Raw genomic sequence first — 21,178 nt, forward strand, 5'->3', positions numbered from 1 at the left:
TGGGTGCCTAGATGTCAGAGTCTCTGTAGTTTTTATGTGTGAAATACTGAATAACCATTTGAACGTAAGCAGGGGCTCAGTGTTCAGAACATAGATTAATAGTCTTCCTCACCTGACACCCCCTGTTTGGTTTGACCCAGGGACAGGATGCTATACACAGACCGAACTTGAGCCCCCTGGGATCCTACAGTGCCACAAACTTTGCTCCCTTTTCCCTAAAGAAGAAGATAAAAGCTGTGTGTTTTAAAGTACTTCTTTTGCCCCGTGGTTTCCCGGTACCCATCTGATGTCAGGAGATACAGGCTGCTGTGTTTCCCCAGAATGAACAGGGGGCTTCAGGGGCTCAAGCTTATGTCATCGTTGATCGTTTTTTTTAAGTTGCATGACCCAAACTGCAGTATGCAAATGAGACCTTTTGCTCTGTTTTAAGGGCTCCGGAACTGCTGGGAAAACAGGGAGTTTAGGAAAAAAGCCTGGTAAGTTACAAACCCCGATACTTATTTTTCACTGTTTTGAATGTAATTGACAGTTGCTCCCCAGTCTTTGTTCATTAGGGCCAGAAGCCTCAAAAGAACCTTTCCTGGGAGTGGTTAGAGTAGACCCTTTCCTTGGAATCCGCTAATAACATGTACACGGTCATGAGCTATGGCTGTTGCCTCACCCGCGGGGAGCGGGGACATGGCTAGACGGAATGCTCGTGGGTGTGAAGAAGTAAGCGGGGCAGTGTTGGCGGGACGTCGTAATGCATGGAGCTGTAAGATATGGGCTCAGCCGCTGCTTCGTCACCCTCTTGGTAGGTCCAGGACGCTCTTTTCCTCCCCTGACAGCACATTCCATCCCAGGACCTAAGTAGTGGAGAAGATTCAAAGAGCAACAGAGTGCAGGTCCCATTAATCGGGAAGCCCGTGGGGTGGTTTTTGCCTCAGGTACACACTGAAGGTACAAAATTACAGCCATCCCTCTGAATTCGGGGCTTTAGTTTATTTAAGCAAAATCACACGTTCTACAAATAGCACCATGAAAGAGGAGAAAGAGACAGACGTGAAATAATACGGTTTGTACGACACGTCTTCCCCATCTAGGGCATTTGGGCGCCTTTGCCGTGAAGTCCGTAGGAGATGGTCACAGAGTCCCTGCCAGGCAGAGAGGGGACCTGGTGTTTGTGTGTGGTGCTCCGCCCCAGACGGCCTTAGCCGGCCTGGAAACGTGGGCTCTCGGGTTGTCGTAGGATTCTGGTCAGACCCCAGATCCTGGAACACCTGGGTCAAGTCCGTGTTTTTACTGAGTGTTCCGCATCTTGGGTTGTCATTCCAAAGGGTCCAGATGGGCTTAACTTTATACTAAACCCAGCGAGCTGCTCAGGGACACAAAAGACAGAAAAGAATGCCGGGGCAGATTGCTGGCTGTGCATGCCAGGTCCTTTGAGGAGCAGAAAAAGCGAAGGCCAAATAGGACACTAATTTGGACTCTCTCCAAACCCAAAACTGTTGGAATCTAGAGCCAGTCCTTGGTGAGTTACGGGAGAATTCTTACGCCAGCACAGATTTCCCAGCTCAGGCTGTGAGTGGGCCCGAGGTGTAGGTAAGCTGGCCTCCTTCCTGCTTCCGCTGAGCTCCCTGAAGCATCTGACAGGGCCAGGCCTGCCCCCTGACAGCCTGGCGCTCCTCGCATGGTGGCCGGTGGTCAGGGACACGGGGGGTTGCTGCACCTCTCGGAGAAGAAGGAAATCCCTGTCAGAGGACGGGGTCTTTTCACGTCTTGTCTTTCTGTCGCTCTCTCTTTACCTCATTCCTTCTTTCTATCAAGATCTGTTCTGACGGGGAGAGAGTGTGGAGGAATAGAACAGTTTGTTCCTTACTGCTTCTAGAAGTTCCCAAAGCAGTCACTGCGGATACGCCAGAATTCAGTCAGAGAAGGATTTTGTCTTTTCGTACTCGACCCCCTGTGCCAGTAGAAATGTACTTTTCAGAGCCTGGTCTGTGGTGCTGCTGGAATTTTTCCCATGAGATTTTTAACATTCAGGGAAAGTACAGAACTGTTTACCTTTTTTTTTTTTTTTTCCTGTGCTGAACTTTTTATGCATAAGATTCCCCTCTTAACTCCAGATTCTTTTTTTTAAACTCAAAATAAAAAGAAACAAGCATTGACATGATTCCTACCTGATACAGGGATCACCCTCAAAATGTGAGCCCCAAAGAAAAAGGTCACGTGGGTGGGGCTGAGCGTCTAAAGGGCAACACATAAATCAGCTAGCTCCACGCTCCCGAACGTTTCTGGAGAAAATAGAATTTCTCTTTTTACCTGGCCGGTCGGAAAGCTCCACCCAAGCTCTTTCATTCCCTTAACCCTCAAGTGCACTGTGTGCTACGACCCGCAGGGTGGAGGGCACCTGCGGGGTGGGGGCGGGGTGGGGAGGAAGGAGGCCCGGCTGTAGGCAACAGGGCATTCTCGGTAATTGTGGGAAGGGCTGGGACAGACGGTGCCAGAGTTGGGAACAGCCTGGGGTTCGCAGAGGGAAGTGGGTAAATGAGTTCTGAGAGAAGGTGAGGAAGTCCTAGAGCAGCACCAAAAGGTGACCCGAGCCCTGAAATGCTGCCTTTGAAGGTTGTGGGATGGGGCGACGAGCAGTGGCTTTGATGACGTTAATCTGTGAACCCGGGAGGTGCCTGTGTCTTCCTAGAAGCCCTTCTCCTGACCGTAACCCTGCGCTGCGATGTTTGATCTTGTTTTCCAGAAATCGCACAGGTGATTGCCTGCTACACAGCCACGGGTCCCGAGCAGCTTACCCTGGCCCCTGGGCAGCTGATTCTGATCCGAAAAAAGAACCCAGGTGGATGGTGGGAAGGAGAGCTGCAAGTTAGTGTCTCTTCCTTTTGTGTAAAATCTTCCGTCCAAATTTGAATGTGCAGAATCTCAAAGAGATAGGATTTCATTGCAAAAAGGACAACTAACCCCGTGCCATCTAGTCCTGTGTGTGGATATCGGGGGGAGTCCACATCATCGGAACCTACTTGTTTGTTTCCTGAGCTTCGGACCGCCAGTGGCAGAATTGGGAGAGCTGAGGATTCATTGGAAGATTTATCCAAGTTTGTTTTGACCCCTGAGTTCAGATAGTGAGGGTTGGAAGCATGAGAAGTCATGATGAGGGACACCTGCAGAGGCGTCTCAAGTGTCAGGGACTTGCAGAAGCAGAGCTCGCTGTCGGTAGCAGTGTGGGGGATCTGAAAGCCACTTCTGTACAACACAGCATATTTACATCCCGCGTGTGTGTGCATGCGTGTGCGTTTGCTTGTGTCCTCAGTTCACCGTTTTGTCCAGGCAAACCTTGGCCAAGGAGGGGAAGATCCTTATATTGTGGGGAGCTGTGCATAAGAAACCAAGTGGCAGCAGAGTGCGGGGTGAGCCAGGGGACTAGAGAGTCGTTTCTGGGGTGGAACGGAGCCTGCCTGGAGTGGAGCCAGGGATGAAACCCGGCTCGGGCAGCTCGTTGGCGGGCGGCCGTAAAACCTGTCCCGCAGGGATGACCACAGTGACCTTGCAGGCTCAGGACTCTGACCTCTGAGGTCCCAGGAACCACTCCTCTTTGTAGTGTGGCGCTGGCGTCACTCAGGCTGTCCACAGGTACCCCTCTTCCCTTCTCAGCCACGCCCCTACTCCTCTTCCCAGCCACCAGTGACCTCTCCGTTCCAGCCCTGTTTCTTTTGGTGGTTTGCTCTCTTGAAGATGGGCGTCTCCTCAGACTCTCCAGCCTGAGAATCACGTCCCCCCCCCCCGCCCCCCGTGGTTGTCTCCCACCTCTCCCCCAGCCCACCAGAGCTGGCTGCCCATCACCTCCTCCAGAAGCGTTGTGGCCACCCCACCAGATGCCACCTCTTCCTCCCTGAACGATGGTGGGGCCCTGATGCCCGCACCACTCTTGGTATTTAGTACTGATGTTGATGTTATTCCTTTGCTTTTCACACATATTTCTCACATCTGCATGCGGGTTGTCAGCTTTTTGGAGGCGGTAATCATAGTTTCTCATCCTCACATTCCTAGCATCTTGCTCAGAAGAGAGTTTTGAACGGTTCTCACAGTCCACCACAAAGTGGGTGAATTGCGGTGCACGGAGGGCTTCTGGCACTTTCTCCGGAGTCTCGTTGTGGAAACACACGAAGACATTGCCAGCGAGCTCTGTGTTCCGTCCTTGTGAAGCTGCAGGGCTGGGGGCATAGCAGAGTCGTTGCAAGCCATATGGCGGGTACTAGACAGATGAACACGCGGGGGCTTGCAAATGAGAGGCTGCAGTCGTGGGCGGATTCCCTGTAAAAATAAAAGCTTTAGCCCTTGAGCCAAGGGCATGAAGTCTATCAGGCCACAAGGAAAGGGAAATTTGATCTGCGTTCTAAAAGTAACCCAGATGTATCCCTCTAAATAAATTGGCAGGTGGGGGGGCACAGAGTTAAGGTGGAGGAAGCTTTCTTGTCTCTTAGTTTCATTTTCTTATTTTGGGAATAGGTAATATATTCACATGGTTTAAAATTCAAAAGTGAGGGACGCCTGGCTGGCTCAGTCAGAGGAACGTGCGACTCTTGATCTCGGGGTCATGGGTTTGAGCCCCACGGTAGGTGTAGAGATTACTTAAAAATAAAATGTTTAAGCAATAATAAAGTTAAAAAATAAAGTTCAACAGTGAGCAAAAGGGGATGTAAAAAGTCTCCCTCCTGCCCCATCCTCAAAAGCAACTGTTTTTACCAGAGTCTTTTGCTTCTAGAGATACTGTGTGTGTGTGTGTGTGTGTGTGTGTGTGCGCGCACGTGCGTGCGCGCACACATAGATAGACCAGTTTGAGCTCTCTGTTCCCATTGGTGTAGTTGGGTGGTCATGGCACTTCTCCAGATTCTCAACTAGAATCTTCCATCTCAGGGATTGTGTCAAAAATTCCAGGTCTCAGCTCACCACCTTTACTATCTGTCCCTCCATGTCAGGCTACCCCTTTCCAACAGCACCCAGCACGTAGACACTCAATAGATGGATCTTGTGTTGAATTAGATGGAATCAAAGAAGAATGGCAGTGAAAACTGCTGTAGCCGTCACAGAGGCCAGAGGCCTGACAGTCTTTGAAAACAATGTCAAGCGGAGACTCTTTATGTCCTGTATGTATTACAGTGTATTATCTTGTATCATCCAGAAGGATGAAGGGTGAGGGTGAATACTGGCTTACCACTAACTAGCGTTTAACGCCAAAGCTGTCACTTAACTTTTCTGGGCCTCACTTTCTTTATCTGGGAAGTGAGAGAATAATACTATTCTCCCTTTTGGAATTGTGCAGATACATACATGTAAGATGCTCAGTGCAGGACCTGACTCCTCAAAAGCACCCAATAAGTGTTGCCTGCTATGATTAGTAATATTTTATGATCATTGCTACTTTTCATTCCTGAAATCCATATGTGATGACATTTGCCGTAATCTCTACATTACGTGAAATTAACACGTCAAGGCTGGCGCCGCCTGAGCAAGGCTTTTATGTTGGACATACCACATGACACCAAATTGTGGCCCGTACAGCCCAGCCCACATAGTAAGCACTCCAGGATTTGCTGACCAGCGACTACCACAATTTGAATTTTAGCCGTGGGGCTTTCATGGTGTGATCTAGTAAGCAAGCCAGAGATTCTAGTGTTATTGCTTCCTGGTTGGCCGTTTTCTGTAAGCTTTGTGTAAGTGCTCTGTTGCAAAGCAAACTGTATCGCGAAGGATCGTGAACCTCTTAAACGTTTTGACGTGATGATTTTCTTACTAGGCACGTGGGAAAAAGCGCCAGATAGGCTGGTTCCCCGCTAATTACGTAAAACTTTTAAGCCCTGGGACAAGCAAGACCACTCCAGCCGAGCCGCCCAAGTCCACGGCGTCAGCAGCAGGTACGCAGTTACGATCTCTACTCGGAAAATGGGCCCCGGGTCACGTCAGTCCTCCCCGTCGGTTTTCTCCTCGAGTCCCGTGGGTCGGGTCGCTTCTCACATCTACTGTAAGCACTTCTTGTGCTTGCCAGGACCGAGGCCCAACTAATGTCATCTGGAATATGTTTTTCAGAAGGACCAAGCCTCCAAGCGGCTTTGCTGTTCTGGGTACAACAGAGCCCTTGTTGGAACCTCTTCCTAAAGCGCTCATGAATGCTGCGGCATTAAAGCCGGAGTTTTTCTCTTGATTTCCTTCCAGCTATTTAATTTGGGATTGGGGCGAGAGGGTGAGGGGACAAAACAGGGGCTCCTAAAAATAAATGGCTGAGATCTAAATAGGTCAGGAGATGGAGCTGGAGGCCATGGGGGTCTGAGGGTTGCAATATGCTGTTCACTGAAGACTAAAATAACTCCCCTGTGACATTTCCTGTGAACAGAGGGGCTTCGCTTACTGGGCAGGATGTTGCACACGCTCTCCTAAAGGGACTCAAAGAACAGAGGGCCCTGCGGCCGAGCTGGTTGGCTCTTTTCTGCCTGAAGAGACCGAATTAGATGCTTTGGTAACATGTGAGGCAGGGTTCTGCCTTAGGTCTTTCAAGCTACCAGTTCTTGGGTGGCATGGGTGGAAACTGCAGAATTTACATTCCAGCCCTGGCCGCACTTGGCAGCCTCTGCAAGAGACGAAAGGACTGGCAGACCGGGACTGTGCCCCAGCTGGGCCTCACTGCCTGAGCTGTGGCCTCGCGTGGGCAGAGGGCTGTGGCGCCAGCTAGATCTCCGCACCGCCCCCCCCAACCTGGGGGTGGCATGGCAGTATCCCCCCTCAGCAGGTTGGTTGAAACCCACAGAAAGAATTTGCTGAAGTGGTTCGGTTAGCCAGAGAATTGGAAACACCTAAACCCATATATAGGTTGGTTAGGAAAGACTAACTAGGGGCACGACCTAACCGTATGGACTTAACTAAAGTGACAAGACTGTTTAGCCTCCTGTAGGCTCGAGGGGAAAAAGAGACCAGAAGAATTGTTCTTGAATGTGGAAATTTCTTCCTCGGAGACAAAAGTTTGAGACACAAAGATATAGCAGAATAAAACACGATGTAAGATTAGGGTTGGGGGGGGTGGGATCAAATGATAATTACCTTACATCTTAAAGAGAAAGCAAGAAAGAAGCAGAGAACCATAGCGAAGTCCCCGAGATGCGGGGCCGACCCGTTGTCCAGACTCAGCATTTTTAAGGAGTTCCCCTCCACTCAAATAGAAGTGATTCCATGAGCATTCAGGCATCACTAAATTTTCTGCTGACAAGCCCACATGAGAAAGAGGAAGGGTTTATACAAACTAGAGACTCCATGTGAAATTTTGCTGCCGTCTTGGTTTCTAATCCTTCATCTTCCTCCGCTGCCCTCGCTCTGCGGAGCCCATCATAGCGGACCGTGAGAGTCTGCCCTGTCCCGAAAGATCAGCGCTAACACGTGGGCGTATGTGGTGACCCCAAGCGGCCCCTTCTCTCACGCGGCCCTGTGTCTTCCGCAGTGTGCCAGGTGATCGGCATGTACGACTACATCGCCCAGAACGACGACGAGCTGGCCTTCAGCAAGGGCCAGATCATCAACGTCCTCAACAAGGAGGACCCCGACTGGTGGAAAGGAGAAGTCAGTGGACAAGTGGGGCTCTTCCCCTCCAACTACGTGAAGATGACCACAGACATGGACCCAAGCCAGCAATGTAAGTGCCCCCGGCGGCTCCGTTGTCTCTCCTGTCTGGTTCCTTACGGTACAACACGCGGCATTGCTCTGGTTCTGCCGAGCTCTGTTTGCGGAGCGTAAAGCTAGACCATTGCTGCATCCGCAACAGTCTCTTTGAAGACCTTCTGTAATGCGAGACTTTGATCTTGTGGGGTTCTTTTCTTTTCTTTTTTTTTTTTTTTCATTCCTTCTGTAGCATGTCCCCTCCCTCCCCTCCCCCCTCTTTTTTTCTGTTTTTGTTTTTTTTTTTAATCATTTTGGCACCATGCTGTTGACATGCCTGACTCATTTTCCTAGCTTGAATTTTGCTCATTGTTTTGTTTTGCTTATGTGTTGTTTTCCTCCTTTTTCTAGGAATCATATGTTGTCCATCCCCCCCTCAGGCTTGAAAGTCCTCAAAGAGACCCACTATCCCATATCACTGCCCAGAGGGATGATGGGAGATGCAGCCTTGATCATGTGACTTCCAGCATGATCACCTACTGCCTTCTGAGTAGAAGAACTCACTGCAGAGCAGTTTACCTCATTTTACCTTAGTTGCACGTGATGACAATGTCGAGTTATGACTTGCAGAGATAGAAGCAAACCTTACAAAATTACACAGGGTAGTGGGTCCTTTTGTGGCTTTCCTAGTGACTCGGATTGACTTCCCCCCCCACCTTGGTACAGGTGCTTTCAATAGTTTTACAAGTGCTTTTAAAAATATATTTTAGCCTTTTAATAAAAATCAATAAATTTCTCCTTTGCCATTTTGGTTTTGCAAAAAGACCCACTATCAAGGAATTCTGCGTGTGCTATGGAAAAAAAAATGTTCCAAATGTCCATAAATCTGAGACTTGATGTATTTTCTTTGTTCATTTTGTCCAGTGTTACCAACGAAATTGTGTAGTTTGGGTTTTCCCCGCCCCTTCTGTAGAAGCACAGAGGAATTCAGTGTATCTGTTTTAAAGACGTGTAGAATGACCCCGATTAAACAGAAGGTGTTTGGTGCTTGTTCGTGTGTATCCAATGTACCCTGCCGCGCATGTAACAATACATCCTGTACATAAGAACCTAGTTCTTCCCATGGCAAAAAGCTATCACCTTGTACGATGCTCTAATCATATCGCATTAATTTGATTTTGCACAGTGACCTTGTCGCCACAGGAGAAAGCACCTGTGCTTTTGTTCGGTCTCAGATTTATCTGGTTGAGTTGGTGTTTTCTGTTTGGGGTTTTCAATCTTGGCGTGTTTTCATACCATGAAATCCGTAGACGACACTGCTGAGGTCGTCACGATCCACAGCATCTACAATCTCTTTTTAGTCTCTGTTACATGAAGTTTTTATTCCAGTTACTTTTCATGGAATGACCTATTTTGAACAAGTAATTTTCTTGACAAGAAAGAATGTATAGAAGTCTCCCTGCAATTAATTTCCAATGTTTACATTTTTTTAACTAGACTGTGGGATTTCTGCAGATTAATATGAAATGGAGCTCATGGTCCGTGTATGTGTTAGATGTGTTGTAGCCGAAGCCATGTGTGTCGTTTAAACACTAGTTGGAAGCTCTCAATAAAAACGCCCGTTGCTGACAGCACAGGAAACCGGGTGGGGGGAGCCTCGGCACAGTCTCGCGGTTCCACTAATGCCTTTGTAACCTGAAGTCACCTTCTGTTTTCACACCTCCCTCGGGAGCGTCTGTGCAGAGGCCCTCCCGCACTCACGGCGCAGAGAACGGGGGCTGCTCCTCCTCGTTCCCTTGCGTTTCAGTATTTTCATGGATATGAATGTAAGATATATAAATATATAAACCTGCGGCTTTAACAACTGTAATACAACCTTTTGAATTAGTTACGTGTATAGATAATTAAATTCTTCATACAAAAGTTAGACGGAAATGTCTCTGTGTTTTGATGTTGGAACCTGGCAGTGGTGATGGGGACCTGGACAGACTAGATGGCAGCCGGCGGCTGGCTGCCCACGTGTCCGTGGGGATGCTTGGGCTTTTGAGATGCAGACGCCGTCCGCTCCTCACGGAGTCTTCTTTGAATGGCACCCCCCCCACCCCTGACCTTGCCACCTGCTCCTCCCTGATCAAGGAGTAGAGGATTGCCCCCTTACAAGACGGGTTTTGAAGACTAGAACGACCGTGCAGCTGAGTGGCTAACTGTCTCTTCGGGCTTTCGGTGTACGTCCTTGGTACATTGACAGGTGTGTGGCTGGACTCGGCACAAAACACTGTTCCGAAAGATGTATCATAATAAGTGTCTGTTGATCGTCCAGAGAACGTGCGGGTGGAGGCGGAAACTTTCACGGCTTCCGTACTGCTCTCCGCCATCCGTTTCTGCCTCGCACATGCCAGTCTCGTCGCCTTTGTGGAAATAAACCAGCATACGTGTTGACAAAACTCTTTGCCGCGACGACCACACGCTTGATTCCGATCATGAGCTTCACTTACCAGCCCTCCTCTGCCAGTCATTGGAAAAATGGTTTCCTTTATCAATTCAGCAAATATCTTGGCGGGGAGGGATCCATCACGTGGAGTGTGCTGCTTAATCACTACAAGCGGCAGGGTCCCCGTGCTCACGGGGTCTGCGTTCCAATGGGAAGAACCAGCAGAAAACCAAACTACTGCAGTCCATGTAAAAGATAGGTGGGCCGTGTCATACGGTGATAAGTCCCGGGCTGGAGGTATGGTCGCAAGGCGCCACTGAGCAGGCCATCCAGAGCAGATGGGGCGGGCAGGGCGGCGGCAGGGAGAGGGTCAGAGAACCCTCCCCGGAGGAAGTGATATTTAACCTGAGACCTGAGACAAGTAAGGGCCAGATGAAGCCGGAAAGAGAAGTGGCTGTGGCTGTTCCAGGCACAGATGGTCAGGACGTGCAAAGGTCAGGAGGTGGGTGGAGAGATCTCTGTCCCCAACCTCCTCCCTGCCCTCTCCCCGACTTGTGGAGCAAGGATCGAGGCAGCAAGCCCCATCTCTTGCCCAGGACTCTTTCCCCATATAAGCCAATGTTTCTTCTCCAGCCTTGAGTTTGGCTGAAGTGACACATTGTCAAGGTGGGTACCAGTCTGTACTCTGTGTAACTCTCTCTACAACACCCCCTCTGTAGATCATTCCTCCAGCTTCCTTCTGGTCTGTGAACTGACACAGGCTATTCCCCAGGACATGCCCTTCTCCCCTCACAGACCATTCGGTTTGTATTTGATTTAGAGTGTCCATCCGACCCAGTTCTTCTCAACCAGGGGCAACGCTGCCAGCATCCAGTGGGTGGAGCCCGGGGATGCTGTGAACTGTACCGCAGGGCACAGGACCACCCCCACCACAGAGAATTCTCTGGACTCCGATGTCACCAGCACCAAGGTTGAGAAACCCCAGTCCCACCCACTGGCCACCGTGGTTAATGTTCAGCAGGTTGTTCACGGCCAGAAGAGGTGCCTTGCTGGTGGTGGCTGAGTTTATCCGGTAACTACTGTTGAGTAAACACATCATAAGTTCATAAGTCACATCATAAGTTCATGCTCTGTATCTGTGGCATAAAAAGTGCCCCAGAATCTTGGGTCTGTATTTTAGACTTGATCTTACTCTTCTTGGCTATTCCCCATTCTGTGCAGTTTGGTACCGAAGTACTTTTAGTCCCATTTTCAGAAAAACCTGCTTAACAGGAAGTTGAGTAAAAGAGGGCAAAAGCAAGTTAATTAAATTAATTAAATTAGCAAAGTGAAGCTAGGTATCTCCTTTGGCCCCCACCTTTAAAGATGTCAGATATTTTTGTTTGTTTAGTTGTCTAACAAAAACAACTGGTCGTCAAATCATTTCCGTTCATAATTGGTGCCGATTTGCCATGTGAATATTTGCAGCTGGCCTGTGGGGACAGCGCCACATGGACAAGACATGTACAAATCAGATCCCCCTCCTTTTGCAGTGCTGAGTTGCCTTCCTAAGGCCAGCTGTCTCTCTGCACCACAGAGCAGGTCCAGGAGAGCTGCGGGAAAGGAGTCACGGCCAGTGGGCCAGAGCCTCGAGTGCCTCCGCATAGAAGGGGTGTCCTGGAGAAGCTGACTGAAAGGAAGGATTCATCCCTTTGTAGTAAAAGAACATTACACCATTACACATATGGTGGAAACTGGTATCTGCCCTGTTTCTGGAAGGGAACTGGGCAGATCCAGACTCCCATAGTAGATGGCAACAGGGTGCTTGATGCCTTCTTTGATCCCATCTGAAGAAAACCCTGGTAATACCAGCTTAAGAAGACCCTCGCAGTAGTAGGTTAAAGCATGGAATCACCAATGTTCCCACTTCTCACCTATAGAACAGCAAGCTCTGTGGGTCAACACACTATATGACCACCTTGGTGTTTAGTAGGTCAAGTACTCAGAAATGCCTGTTTGAATGAGTGGGTTGAGCAGTTAATGAACGAGAAAGAAGCACTGGGGTTGTGTTCTGGGCCCACCACGTCACCCCCCGAGAGGATACCAAGGTACATCTGCAGCAGTCCCCTTTCCTTTGGCTGTGAGCTTCCCAACAGCAACAGGCTCCTTGGGAGGGGCTGCTCCTGGGGTCTGTTGCCCATCTGGCCTATGAAGGAGGCCACGGACCAGAGATGCCAGCGCATGGCAACCTTCCTCTGTACCAGGTCTACGCCCAGCACGGGGTCAGGGAGGCCCCCGCCCAGATCACAGTTGGGGAACGGGCCCAACAAAGCACAGCCCTGCCTCCTGGCAAATTGAAAACTATTTCTGAGAATGAATATTCATGTTTTTCTTCCAGCAAAAGTATAAGTTGATCCTATTCATTCCTTTTAGTTCCAAAACACCCAAGAGAATTTTTATGAAAACTACATTGACTGCCAGCGGTCCTAAAATGCACAGGAAAAAAACCCCCAAGTCTTCAAAATGTCTGATATTTTGGATCTGGTGGGACAGGAGAACATAATAAGGTCAAAGATCACGATAGCTTTATGTGAAGATTTCACTTCAGCCAGAATTCTCTTGGGCCCTTTCTTTACGAAAACTCCACACACAAAAAGCCAGATTTCCAGAATGTTTCCTGGTGTGTAACTATTCCATTTCAAAGGGTTCCAATGCCGCTCAGGAGAAAGTTCTTTTTTTTTTAAATATCTTCTAGTTTATTTATTTTGAGAGAAAGAGAGTGCATGGGAAGAGCAGAGAGAGAGGAATAGAGAGAGAATGCCAAGTAGGCTCCGCACTATCTGGGGCTCGAACTCACTAACTGTGAGATCATGACCTGAGCTGAAATCAAGAGTCAGACGCTTAACCGACTGAGCCAACCAGGTGCCCCAAGGAAGTTCTTTGAATTAAAACCCCCTTGGTCATTTTTATTTTTATCATTTTTTTAAATGTTTATTTTGAGAGAAATCACAAGCAGGGGAGGAGCAGAGAAAGAGAGAGGGAGAGAGAGAATCTCAAGAAGGCTTTGCACTGTCAGGGAAGGGCCCAGCTTAGGGCTCGATCTTGAAAACCGGGAGACCATGACCTGAACTGAAGTCAAGTGTCCCATGCTTAACTGAGCCACCCAGGAGCCCGTCCTCAGTCATTTTTAAATGATGGAACTTGATTCACACACACACACACACAAAAGTTTTGTTTGTAAAAAGTGAAAATCATCTATAAAATTTTACCAGTGCAACTTGCTGTTAAGCACACCCTACCTCTCAGAAACCACCAGGTTATTGTTTTATGTTGTTAACAGGCTGTGTGTGTGTGTGTGTGTGTGGCAGAGGGACAGTGATTCAGGGGTGAGTTATATGCCTCGTCTTTAGCTTGGTAACATTGGGTGGGGTGGTGAGAGAGACCCATCAGGCTATAGAAGATTCTGGCTGAGGCGGACAGCTGCGGTTCCCACATCTGCTGGGCACCTGAGGTCAGGGTGATGTTGCAAGCCTCGAAAGAGGAAGTGTCCCCTTGACTCAACCCGACGTTTTTTAAACTTGGGCAGATCCTCCTCTTTATGTAGTTTCTCCAGAGGGACCCACAAAGGGGAAAGACCCTTTTTTACATTCAGTTGAACGGACTTGCTTCCCCTGGTTTCTTCCCCTTCTCTGTCCTGCGCTGCCCCCTCCCTCCTTGGTTCCCGTCACACACACTCGGGCACACTGGGCCCACCTGCTGCACTCCAGGCCCCACCAGGAAAGTGGGGGAAGGTCTATGCGCCGGGGAGGCCATGTGCGCGCATGCGCATGCGCAGTGATGCCCCCCACCCCCACCCGCCATCGTTCCATGAAGCGCAGATCTGGGAGAGCGGTGCTCCCTAGCCCTGCGCTGTGAGCTGAGAGCCTGACGTTGTCGGAGGCCGCGCCCACCCTCCCTGGCTAGTCTTTTGACCCTGTGCCACCGGAGGACACCAGCACCCCGCACCTGCCGCCTCGCGTAACCACGAGCGCCTCTGGAAGGGTGGAGGCCGGGTTCCTCTTCCCGCGTGTGGTTCACGCAGAGCTGGGAGTTGCGGGAGCTGTTGCCACATGCCAGCACCCTGTGGCACCTGCTCAGGACGCACCCAGCCTCCTCAACCCTCCTAGTCCTTCCCACCCCGACCGCAGGATCCTCCAGAGATGCCCCTGCTCAGGGCCGCCCCAAGAACGGTTGCCGTAGCGGCTCCGTTTCCACGGCGGCCTCGGCCGGAAACACGTGGCCCCAGGATACTAACGCAGCTTATCCACAAGTCCGGTGTAATTTCTCCTTCCATTTCTCTTAAAGTCTGGAGAATTTTATTTTCCTGTAGGCAGATGGTGGGGGTGGAGGAGCCAACAGAAGGGTATCCTGGGCGTTAACAGAGGCCAGAAAGGGTCACAAGGCAGTGGTTCTGGGGCATGGGTTCAAATCCCAGCTCTCCCACGTCCTAATTGTGCGATTGTGGGCAAGTTACTTAATTAACCCCTTTGTGCTACGGTTTCCTCATTTCCATACGGAGGGATAATAATTGCACCCAGCAGGTAGTAAGCCCCCCACAGATAACAGCCTTCTTGTCATTGTTAGTGGAGAGAAAAGGCATTTGCACCTGATCCTGACCATGAAGGAGTCCATTGAACTGGCTTCCTCCTTTTAAGACTTTACAGAAAACAGTGCGTTTGTAGACAAGGGATTTCAGAGAGAAAAGACCGTTCAGCTTCTTTAAATCCTTCAGGCATCTCACTTATTTGTGCACAAACCGGGGTCCCCTTCTCGCCAGCAGTGGGAGGCCCACCTGGGTTGAGGCACGCACCTTCCTCGCGCCCCCTCAGTGTGCGGTGACACCAGCCCGGGCCGCAGACTCCTGGCAGATGGGAGAAGCTGCCCTGTGTTTCACACGGCTGGCACCGGGAGGCTGACAGAGCAAATGGAATGTGCGAGGCTTCTAAATGTCACGTCCGAGGCCCGTGTTGGCAGGCCCGGGCGGCGCCCCGCAGTAAACCTGTCACATGTGCGGCGAGTCGCTGGATCCCTTATTTCTCATCTCCGCATCCTGTGGCCCCTGTGTTCTCTGGCCAGCAAAGAAAGACGGAACGTTCGGCCCCCAACCTGCCGGCAGCGCGTTCTTTTTGTTCTTTGTGGTTTTTTAAGCAACCATACAGCTTGGATAAGGGACGTGCGTCACAGGGGGGCGGGGGGACCCCAAAGCGCCGTCTCCAGCACACTGGGGGACGAGTTTTCTCCTGCCCCGTTGCCGGTACCCTGAGATGCCTGTCAGCATCCACAGCTTTGGGTCTTGGATCCGTCTGGTCTGTTTGCCAGGCCTCGGGCAGACTTTGAACCCTATAATCTGCCCCAGCAGAGAAGCCGAAGCCAGAAAGTTCCCTCCTCTGCGGGGCATTACCTTGTCCTTCGGAGGCCGCTGTGGGAAGACCCCACACGTCTGAGTCCCCCGTACGACCCTCCACTGTCGCGGCCTCCCTCATGGTAGGAGCCCTCGCCCCACCCTCAAGGGGCAGAAGTACGTCTGCCAGTCCTCTCCCCCTCCCTCCCCTACCCCTCCCCTCCACCCTGCTGTGTCAGCAGCTCCCTGGGGGGGGGGCGGGCAGGAGGGGCCCAGGCTGCCTGCATTTCCTGGCAAGCAGCTCCTCTCCTGCTCCTCCCGGAGAGTTGGAGCGTCGTGGCCGAGCAACATGGGGCCAGGTGACAGGGCTGTGCTCAGTGAAACACAGACGAGCCGCCTGCTCTCGTGAAGCTTGTAGGAGCCAGAGGAAAACACCAGCTCACGACGAAACAGTCATTTCAACTGCTGCTGGGTGACATGGGCCAGAGTGTGACTGAGGGCCAGGGCTATGGTGGATGGGATGGCCCGGGAAGGCCTTTCTGGAGAGGCGACATGGGGGTGCAGCTGGCATGCAAAGGTCAGGGAGAAAAGTGTTTTAAGCCTGAGGAATGGCAAGTGCAAAGGCCCTGAGGGTGACCAAGTTTCTCCAGCCCTTGTATAAAGACCACTAGCCTTTTTTTTTTTTTTTAACTTTATTTATCAATTTTTGAGGGCAGTGGGAAGGTTGGGGCAGAGAGAGAGAGAGAGAGAGAGAATCCCAAACAGGCTCCACACCGTCAGCACAGAGCCCGACACAGGGTTTGAACCCAAAAACCGGGAGATCATGACCTGAGCCGAAACCAAGAGTCAGTCGCTTAACCGACTGAGCCGCCCAGGAGCCCCAGGACCATTAGGCTTCTAACCGGTCCCTGCTCCAAGCTCACTGCCTTCCAGCCTCTTCTCCTCCCTGTGGGCAGAGAGCTTTTTAAAAAATGGAGCTTAGAATCTGCTAACGAGCCTCCAGGGCTTCCTGGTCCTCCTGTGATAAGGACCCAAATCTCACAGCCGCCTGATCTGCTCCCTTCTCCGTTCCGTCCGGCCTGGACCCCTCTCTTCCCTTCTCCGCACTGACAGCTATCAGTGCTCTCTGTGGCACAGCTCAGTCACCCCTTGCCCAAGGAGGCCTTCCCTGATCGGCGCCTTCCTTTCTGAGCTGCTGGTGGAACCCATAGACGGCCGCTGTCATCCAAGCACCTTCCAGGTTTCTAAGACCAAAAGGTGTGGCAGGTGCCGGGGACGTGGGCCTCCAGCTTGCAGGAGGGGCCACTGATGCTTGAAGAGGTGAAGCCCCGGGCCGAGCCCCTTCCAGAGCCGGCCGCTACCATCCGGATCTCACATCCTCTGTGCCCCCTTTTGCCTGCCCGTGATGACCCTGCACAGCCGTCCGCCTTCTGCTGCTGCGGCGGGTTCCCTCTTGAAACCCGTCTCCTCTGACGGGCCGACCACTTGATGGAAATGCCCCCCTGAATCACTGGGCCACCCATGCTGGGCGTGAAGTGGGGAGGAAGTGACGGTGTGTGGACGGCGTGGACACGGGGCCTTTCCCCACCTAGAGATCACATCACTCAGCCTCCCAGAGCGTCATCGGGCTGGGGTCCGTGGACCCCCCTTGCCCGGCCCCACTCTGCCTGACTCATCCGACCCAACCAGCACCTCCCCACTATCACCACGGTCTCCTCCCCACCTTGCAGGCCCTGGCCCACCCCCACCTGTCTCCTCCACCTGGGTGGGTCCTCCCACCCCCCCCCTTACTGCCCAGCCCAGCCCCACCCACTCGCCATGACTCAGCTCTTTGCTGAACTGCTAGTAACTCATTATACATGAAGGTGAGTGAATGGGGGCCACGCACAGACACACAGATACTCATCTCCCACCCAAGACTGTGAGCTCCCCGGGGGCAAGGCCATATCCCACAGAGACCCGCACAGGAACAGCACTAATAAGTAGCGATGGTGCCTCCCCATTGAACGGTTTATTGTGCGACACCCCATCTCCTCGGTAGCTTATAAACCAGAGGGCAGCGTCTACCTTGCACGCTTGCGTGTCACCCAGGGTGGCTGCCCATGGCGGTCATTCAGGAGCCTTAGTGGACAGCCCCACTGCTCCACAGGCTTGCTCCTTCCTCCCATCTAGGCTGCAAGGAAAGGACCCATCGGTGCCCACTGTCTGTGCTGCATGTGGCCTCGAACCCTGCATAAAGCTGTGTTTGGGAAGGCACCGTGGCTTGAAAGATAAATTCACGTGAGAAGACCCTGGGACTGGAAATGAGCGTATTGGTCAAAAGAATTGTCAGTCGTCATTCTTATAACCGCCCTAACTACCATGTATTTATTGCATGTGTTTGGTTTTCTGTCTCCCCCACTAGAATGGAAGCTCCATGAAAGCAGGGACCTGAGCGCATCTATGCAGTCGCTGAACATGAGCAGGAAATGTCCCGGGCTCAGGTTGTCTCTTGTGTCCCACCGGGGTCAGTTTGCCAAATTAGGAGAGACCGCAGGGGACCGGGCTATGCTTAGACCCGCGAGAAGAAAGTTCCCCTGGGACTGGAGGATGCCGGCCCCTCTGGACCGGAGCTGGGTCCCGGGACTGGCCCGCCAAGGTCACTGTCAGAGGAGACACAGACGCCTTGACCCAGCCTGGCTGCCGCCGGCCCGATAGGCTCGGGCGCCATGGACCAGAGCATCCCCACAGCCAGGTCTTTCAGGAACGCACTAGGAGAGGAACAGGGATGGGCCACCCTCGGGCCCACCCTTTGAAAAGCTGGTGGTTTCCTTGTGGGTCTCCATCTCCCAAGGCAGCAGGAGCAAAGGGCTTATCCCTGATAGCAGAAGTCACTGCGCGTCTGTGGACTTGCTGTCCCATCGATACAACGAGGCCGTTGAGCAGCGTGACCTTTTGAGCTCTAGGCTGAGCGTTGGGGGTCAGGTGGTGGCATCGTGGCTTCCAGGAACAGAGCATCAGAGGCTGTCTGGGCTCCAGGCCATGGACGGAGGGACGACATTCTGGGTTTCAACCATATTTCCCTTTGGACAAGTCGCTTGAGGGACCCGCCTTGGTCTGGGATCGGTTCAGCGATTGTGACGCTCTCATGCTACGTGAGCCCGGCAGATCCACTCTCTGAATCTTGCTCCCTTTTCACACCAGGTGTCTTGATTTCTGGCCTGTCTTCCCTTCACTCTTGGCTCCATGCATCACGGAGACCCGGGTTGCACCCCGGCCAGGTGGATTTGGCTGGTCTGGGCTCCCGCGGGGACGCTGGGCCTTATAAATCTCCTTACGTGATTCCAACATGCAGCCATTCTCAGGGGCCACAGCCCTCACCCTGCCTCCATGAAGCTGCCACCGTGATCCTTCCGAAACACGGCCCAAACCTTCCCCAGCTCTGCAACCAAAGACAGAGATGTAGACGCCTCGCTCTGCTGTTCAAACTCCTTGACTGTACCTCCCTCTTCACCTGGGCTGGCCTGTGTCCCTTCCCTCGCCAGACTGAAATGTTGAAGCCCTTACCCCCAGCACCTCAGAAGATGACTCTTTTTGGAGATGGGGGCTTTAAAGAGGTCATTAAGATGAAGCCATAGATAGGGTGGGCTCTACTCCAATCTGACTGGTGTCCTCAATAAGAGGAGGAGATCTGGACACCAAGGGTCACCAGCAATGATTTTGTGCAGAGGAAAGGCCACGGGAGAAGATGGCCACCTGCCCACTAAGGAGAGAGGCCTCAGAAGAAATCAAACCTGTTGGCACCTTGACCTTGGACTTGCTGCCTCCGGCGCTGTGAGACTCCGTTTCCCATGTGGGAGCCCCCCGGTCAACACCAGCTGACTGATACATCCCCTTCCCAACAAGGCAGGAGGCATGGTGCTTCTGAGTAGTAACTCCAGGGTAGGGCTCCCTCTGCCATTGATTAACTGAGGCTTTGGCAAGTTACTTAACTTCTCTGTGCCTCAGTTTCCCTGTTGGTTCAATGAGAGATTAAGAGTAGCTGCCACGCAGGATTGTTGGTGAGGACTCTGTGAGTTCACACACCTACGGCGCTTGGAACCGTGTGGCTCATGCGAGCACACAGTGTTGCCTTTCTTTACGCCCTGTGACCCCAGCATCTGCTTCCCCCTCCTCACCCATGTCCGGGGCTCATACTCCCCTTTTCTCCAGCTTCTTCTGTTTGGATCCCTCACTACTTCACCTCCCTACGTTGCCGTGTGCCCGACGGAGTCCAACTCAAATCCCTGCTCCTCTGGAAGACATTCCCAGGTCCCTCTAGTCAGAACTACTGCCTCACATTCCAATAAACGTGTGTCTGTACTTCTAACACCCAAGCCTGCCTTGTGTACCCAAAGAATTTATTTATGGCCGCCGCCGAGGGTCCCTGAGATACCGCAGGGTGGTAGGCATTGAAAACAGGGGCTCAGCAAGAAAGGAAAGCAAAGGCGGTAACATCAGTGGGGCCAGGAAAGAGCTAGCGAGTGCACCATGGGAAGTTTGTCGTCGCCGCGCCAGGGATTCCGGCATCGGTTATAAAGCCATAAACCTCATGCCTTTAATTAAAAAGTTACCCATATTCTTATTCATGGCAAATTAAGAGAGAACCTATCCCTGAGAGTAATTTGATTTTTGCAAATTCTCAATAGTCATTAAACTGCCTGGCACCCCGTGCGGACTGGATTTTCCTTCTTGGGAGAAAATGTGACCTGGAAGCCACCTTGACCCTTGGAAGCTACTGGGTTAGAACTGAGTGTGGCTGAGTGGAAGCCCCCCGGAGGGACCCAGCCTAATGGGGTCTGGTGGGTCCCCCCCCAAGACAGGCTGGAGAGGGCTGCCTGTGTTCAGCTGGACATAAGGCACCAGGGGGGGGGGTTGGTGGCATCAAGTGACATTCCCCCTCCTGCCACTGCAGGTCCCCATGCCCACCGGCTCCTCTAAACCCCCATAAAAATTCAGTCTTCGGGACTTCAACTCTGAGGCCCCAGGGTCGGGCAACTTGCAGGGCTTCCCTCTCCGAGTTTCCTTGCTGCAGCCAGAACCAGCCTGGATGGGATGCTTGGGCCTCTGGTAGACCAGGGCGCCCCAAGGACAAGGACTCAGCCCCCCTCATTCATCACCAAGTCCCAGCTGCCCGCACAGCTGCACAGCGGGAACGCACAAGTTCACAGCTTAGAGAAGGGGGTTGTGGGGAGGGGCAGGGGGGTGGGGTCAGGGCTCTGGCCAGAGAACCTTCTTTTTGTCATATCCATTGCAGCCTTTCCTACACGCCAAGCCATCCCACGTGTGCCCTTCTGACCGGGGGGCGGGGGGGGGGGGTTTGAAGCAACACAACCAGACTCATTTCCCCAGAACAATCTAGTGTAGCCTGGCAGGAGATACCACCATGAAGTCCCTGCTTCCTACATTCAGGCCAACCCCGGAGAAGCTGTCGGTGTAGACGGGAGCTCCAGCTCCAGTGAGTACCCTGGTGAGCGAGGCTATTTAGCCAGAGGATTTGGGCAGGATGTCCCCACAGACACTGGGATAGCCCTTCCCTTAAAGGTGACCGGCCACCGCCCGAGTTTCCATTCTGTGGAGTGGTGCTCAGAACTATCAGTTGGTCCCTCTGGCACGTGGCCCCCTGTGATGCCACGAACTGCCCACCGTATCCCCTTCCCCTTCCTGCCTTGTCTCCCATAGTGTCTCTGCGCGCTGGCCCCGCCCCCCAACATAATGGCCCCATCCTGCTGATACAGACG

The 21,178-nt window shown here is 52.1% G+C and overlaps 1 protein-coding gene across 4 annotated transcripts in view; it reads left to right on the top strand.

Annotated features, from left to right (window-relative positions):
* The window catches only part of ITSN1 (intersectin 1), a 221,074-nt gene that overhangs the window by 165,221 nt on the left and 34,675 nt on the right, over positions 1 to 21,178 (top strand). For 3 of the 4 annotated variants that reach the window (XM_039228593.1, XM_039228583.1, XM_039228602.1), the window contains 5 exons: positions 431 to 476; positions 2,735 to 2,856; positions 5,786 to 5,903; positions 7,475 to 7,666; positions 8,041 to 9,556. In XM_039228593.1, the coding sequence (XP_039084524.1) occupies positions 431 to 476; positions 2,735 to 2,856; positions 5,786 to 5,903; positions 7,475 to 7,666; positions 8,041 to 8,042 (480 nt within the window). In that variant the 3' untranslated portion in view covers positions 8,043 to 9,556. Of the gene's footprint in view, positions 1 to 430; positions 477 to 2,734; positions 2,857 to 5,785; positions 5,904 to 7,474; positions 7,667 to 8,040; positions 9,557 to 21,178 lie in introns of those variants that run through there. The other variant, XM_039228609.1, reaches the window with a different exon arrangement.

Source organism: Hyaena hyaena, unplaced genomic scaffold, assembly GCF_003009895.1.
Source record: "Hyaena hyaena isolate Hyena2069 unplaced genomic scaffold, ASM300989v1 scaffold_2, whole genome shotgun sequence".
In the NCBI taxonomy this organism is placed as follows: domain Eukaryota; kingdom Metazoa; phylum Chordata; class Mammalia; order Carnivora; family Hyaenidae; genus Hyaena; species Hyaena hyaena.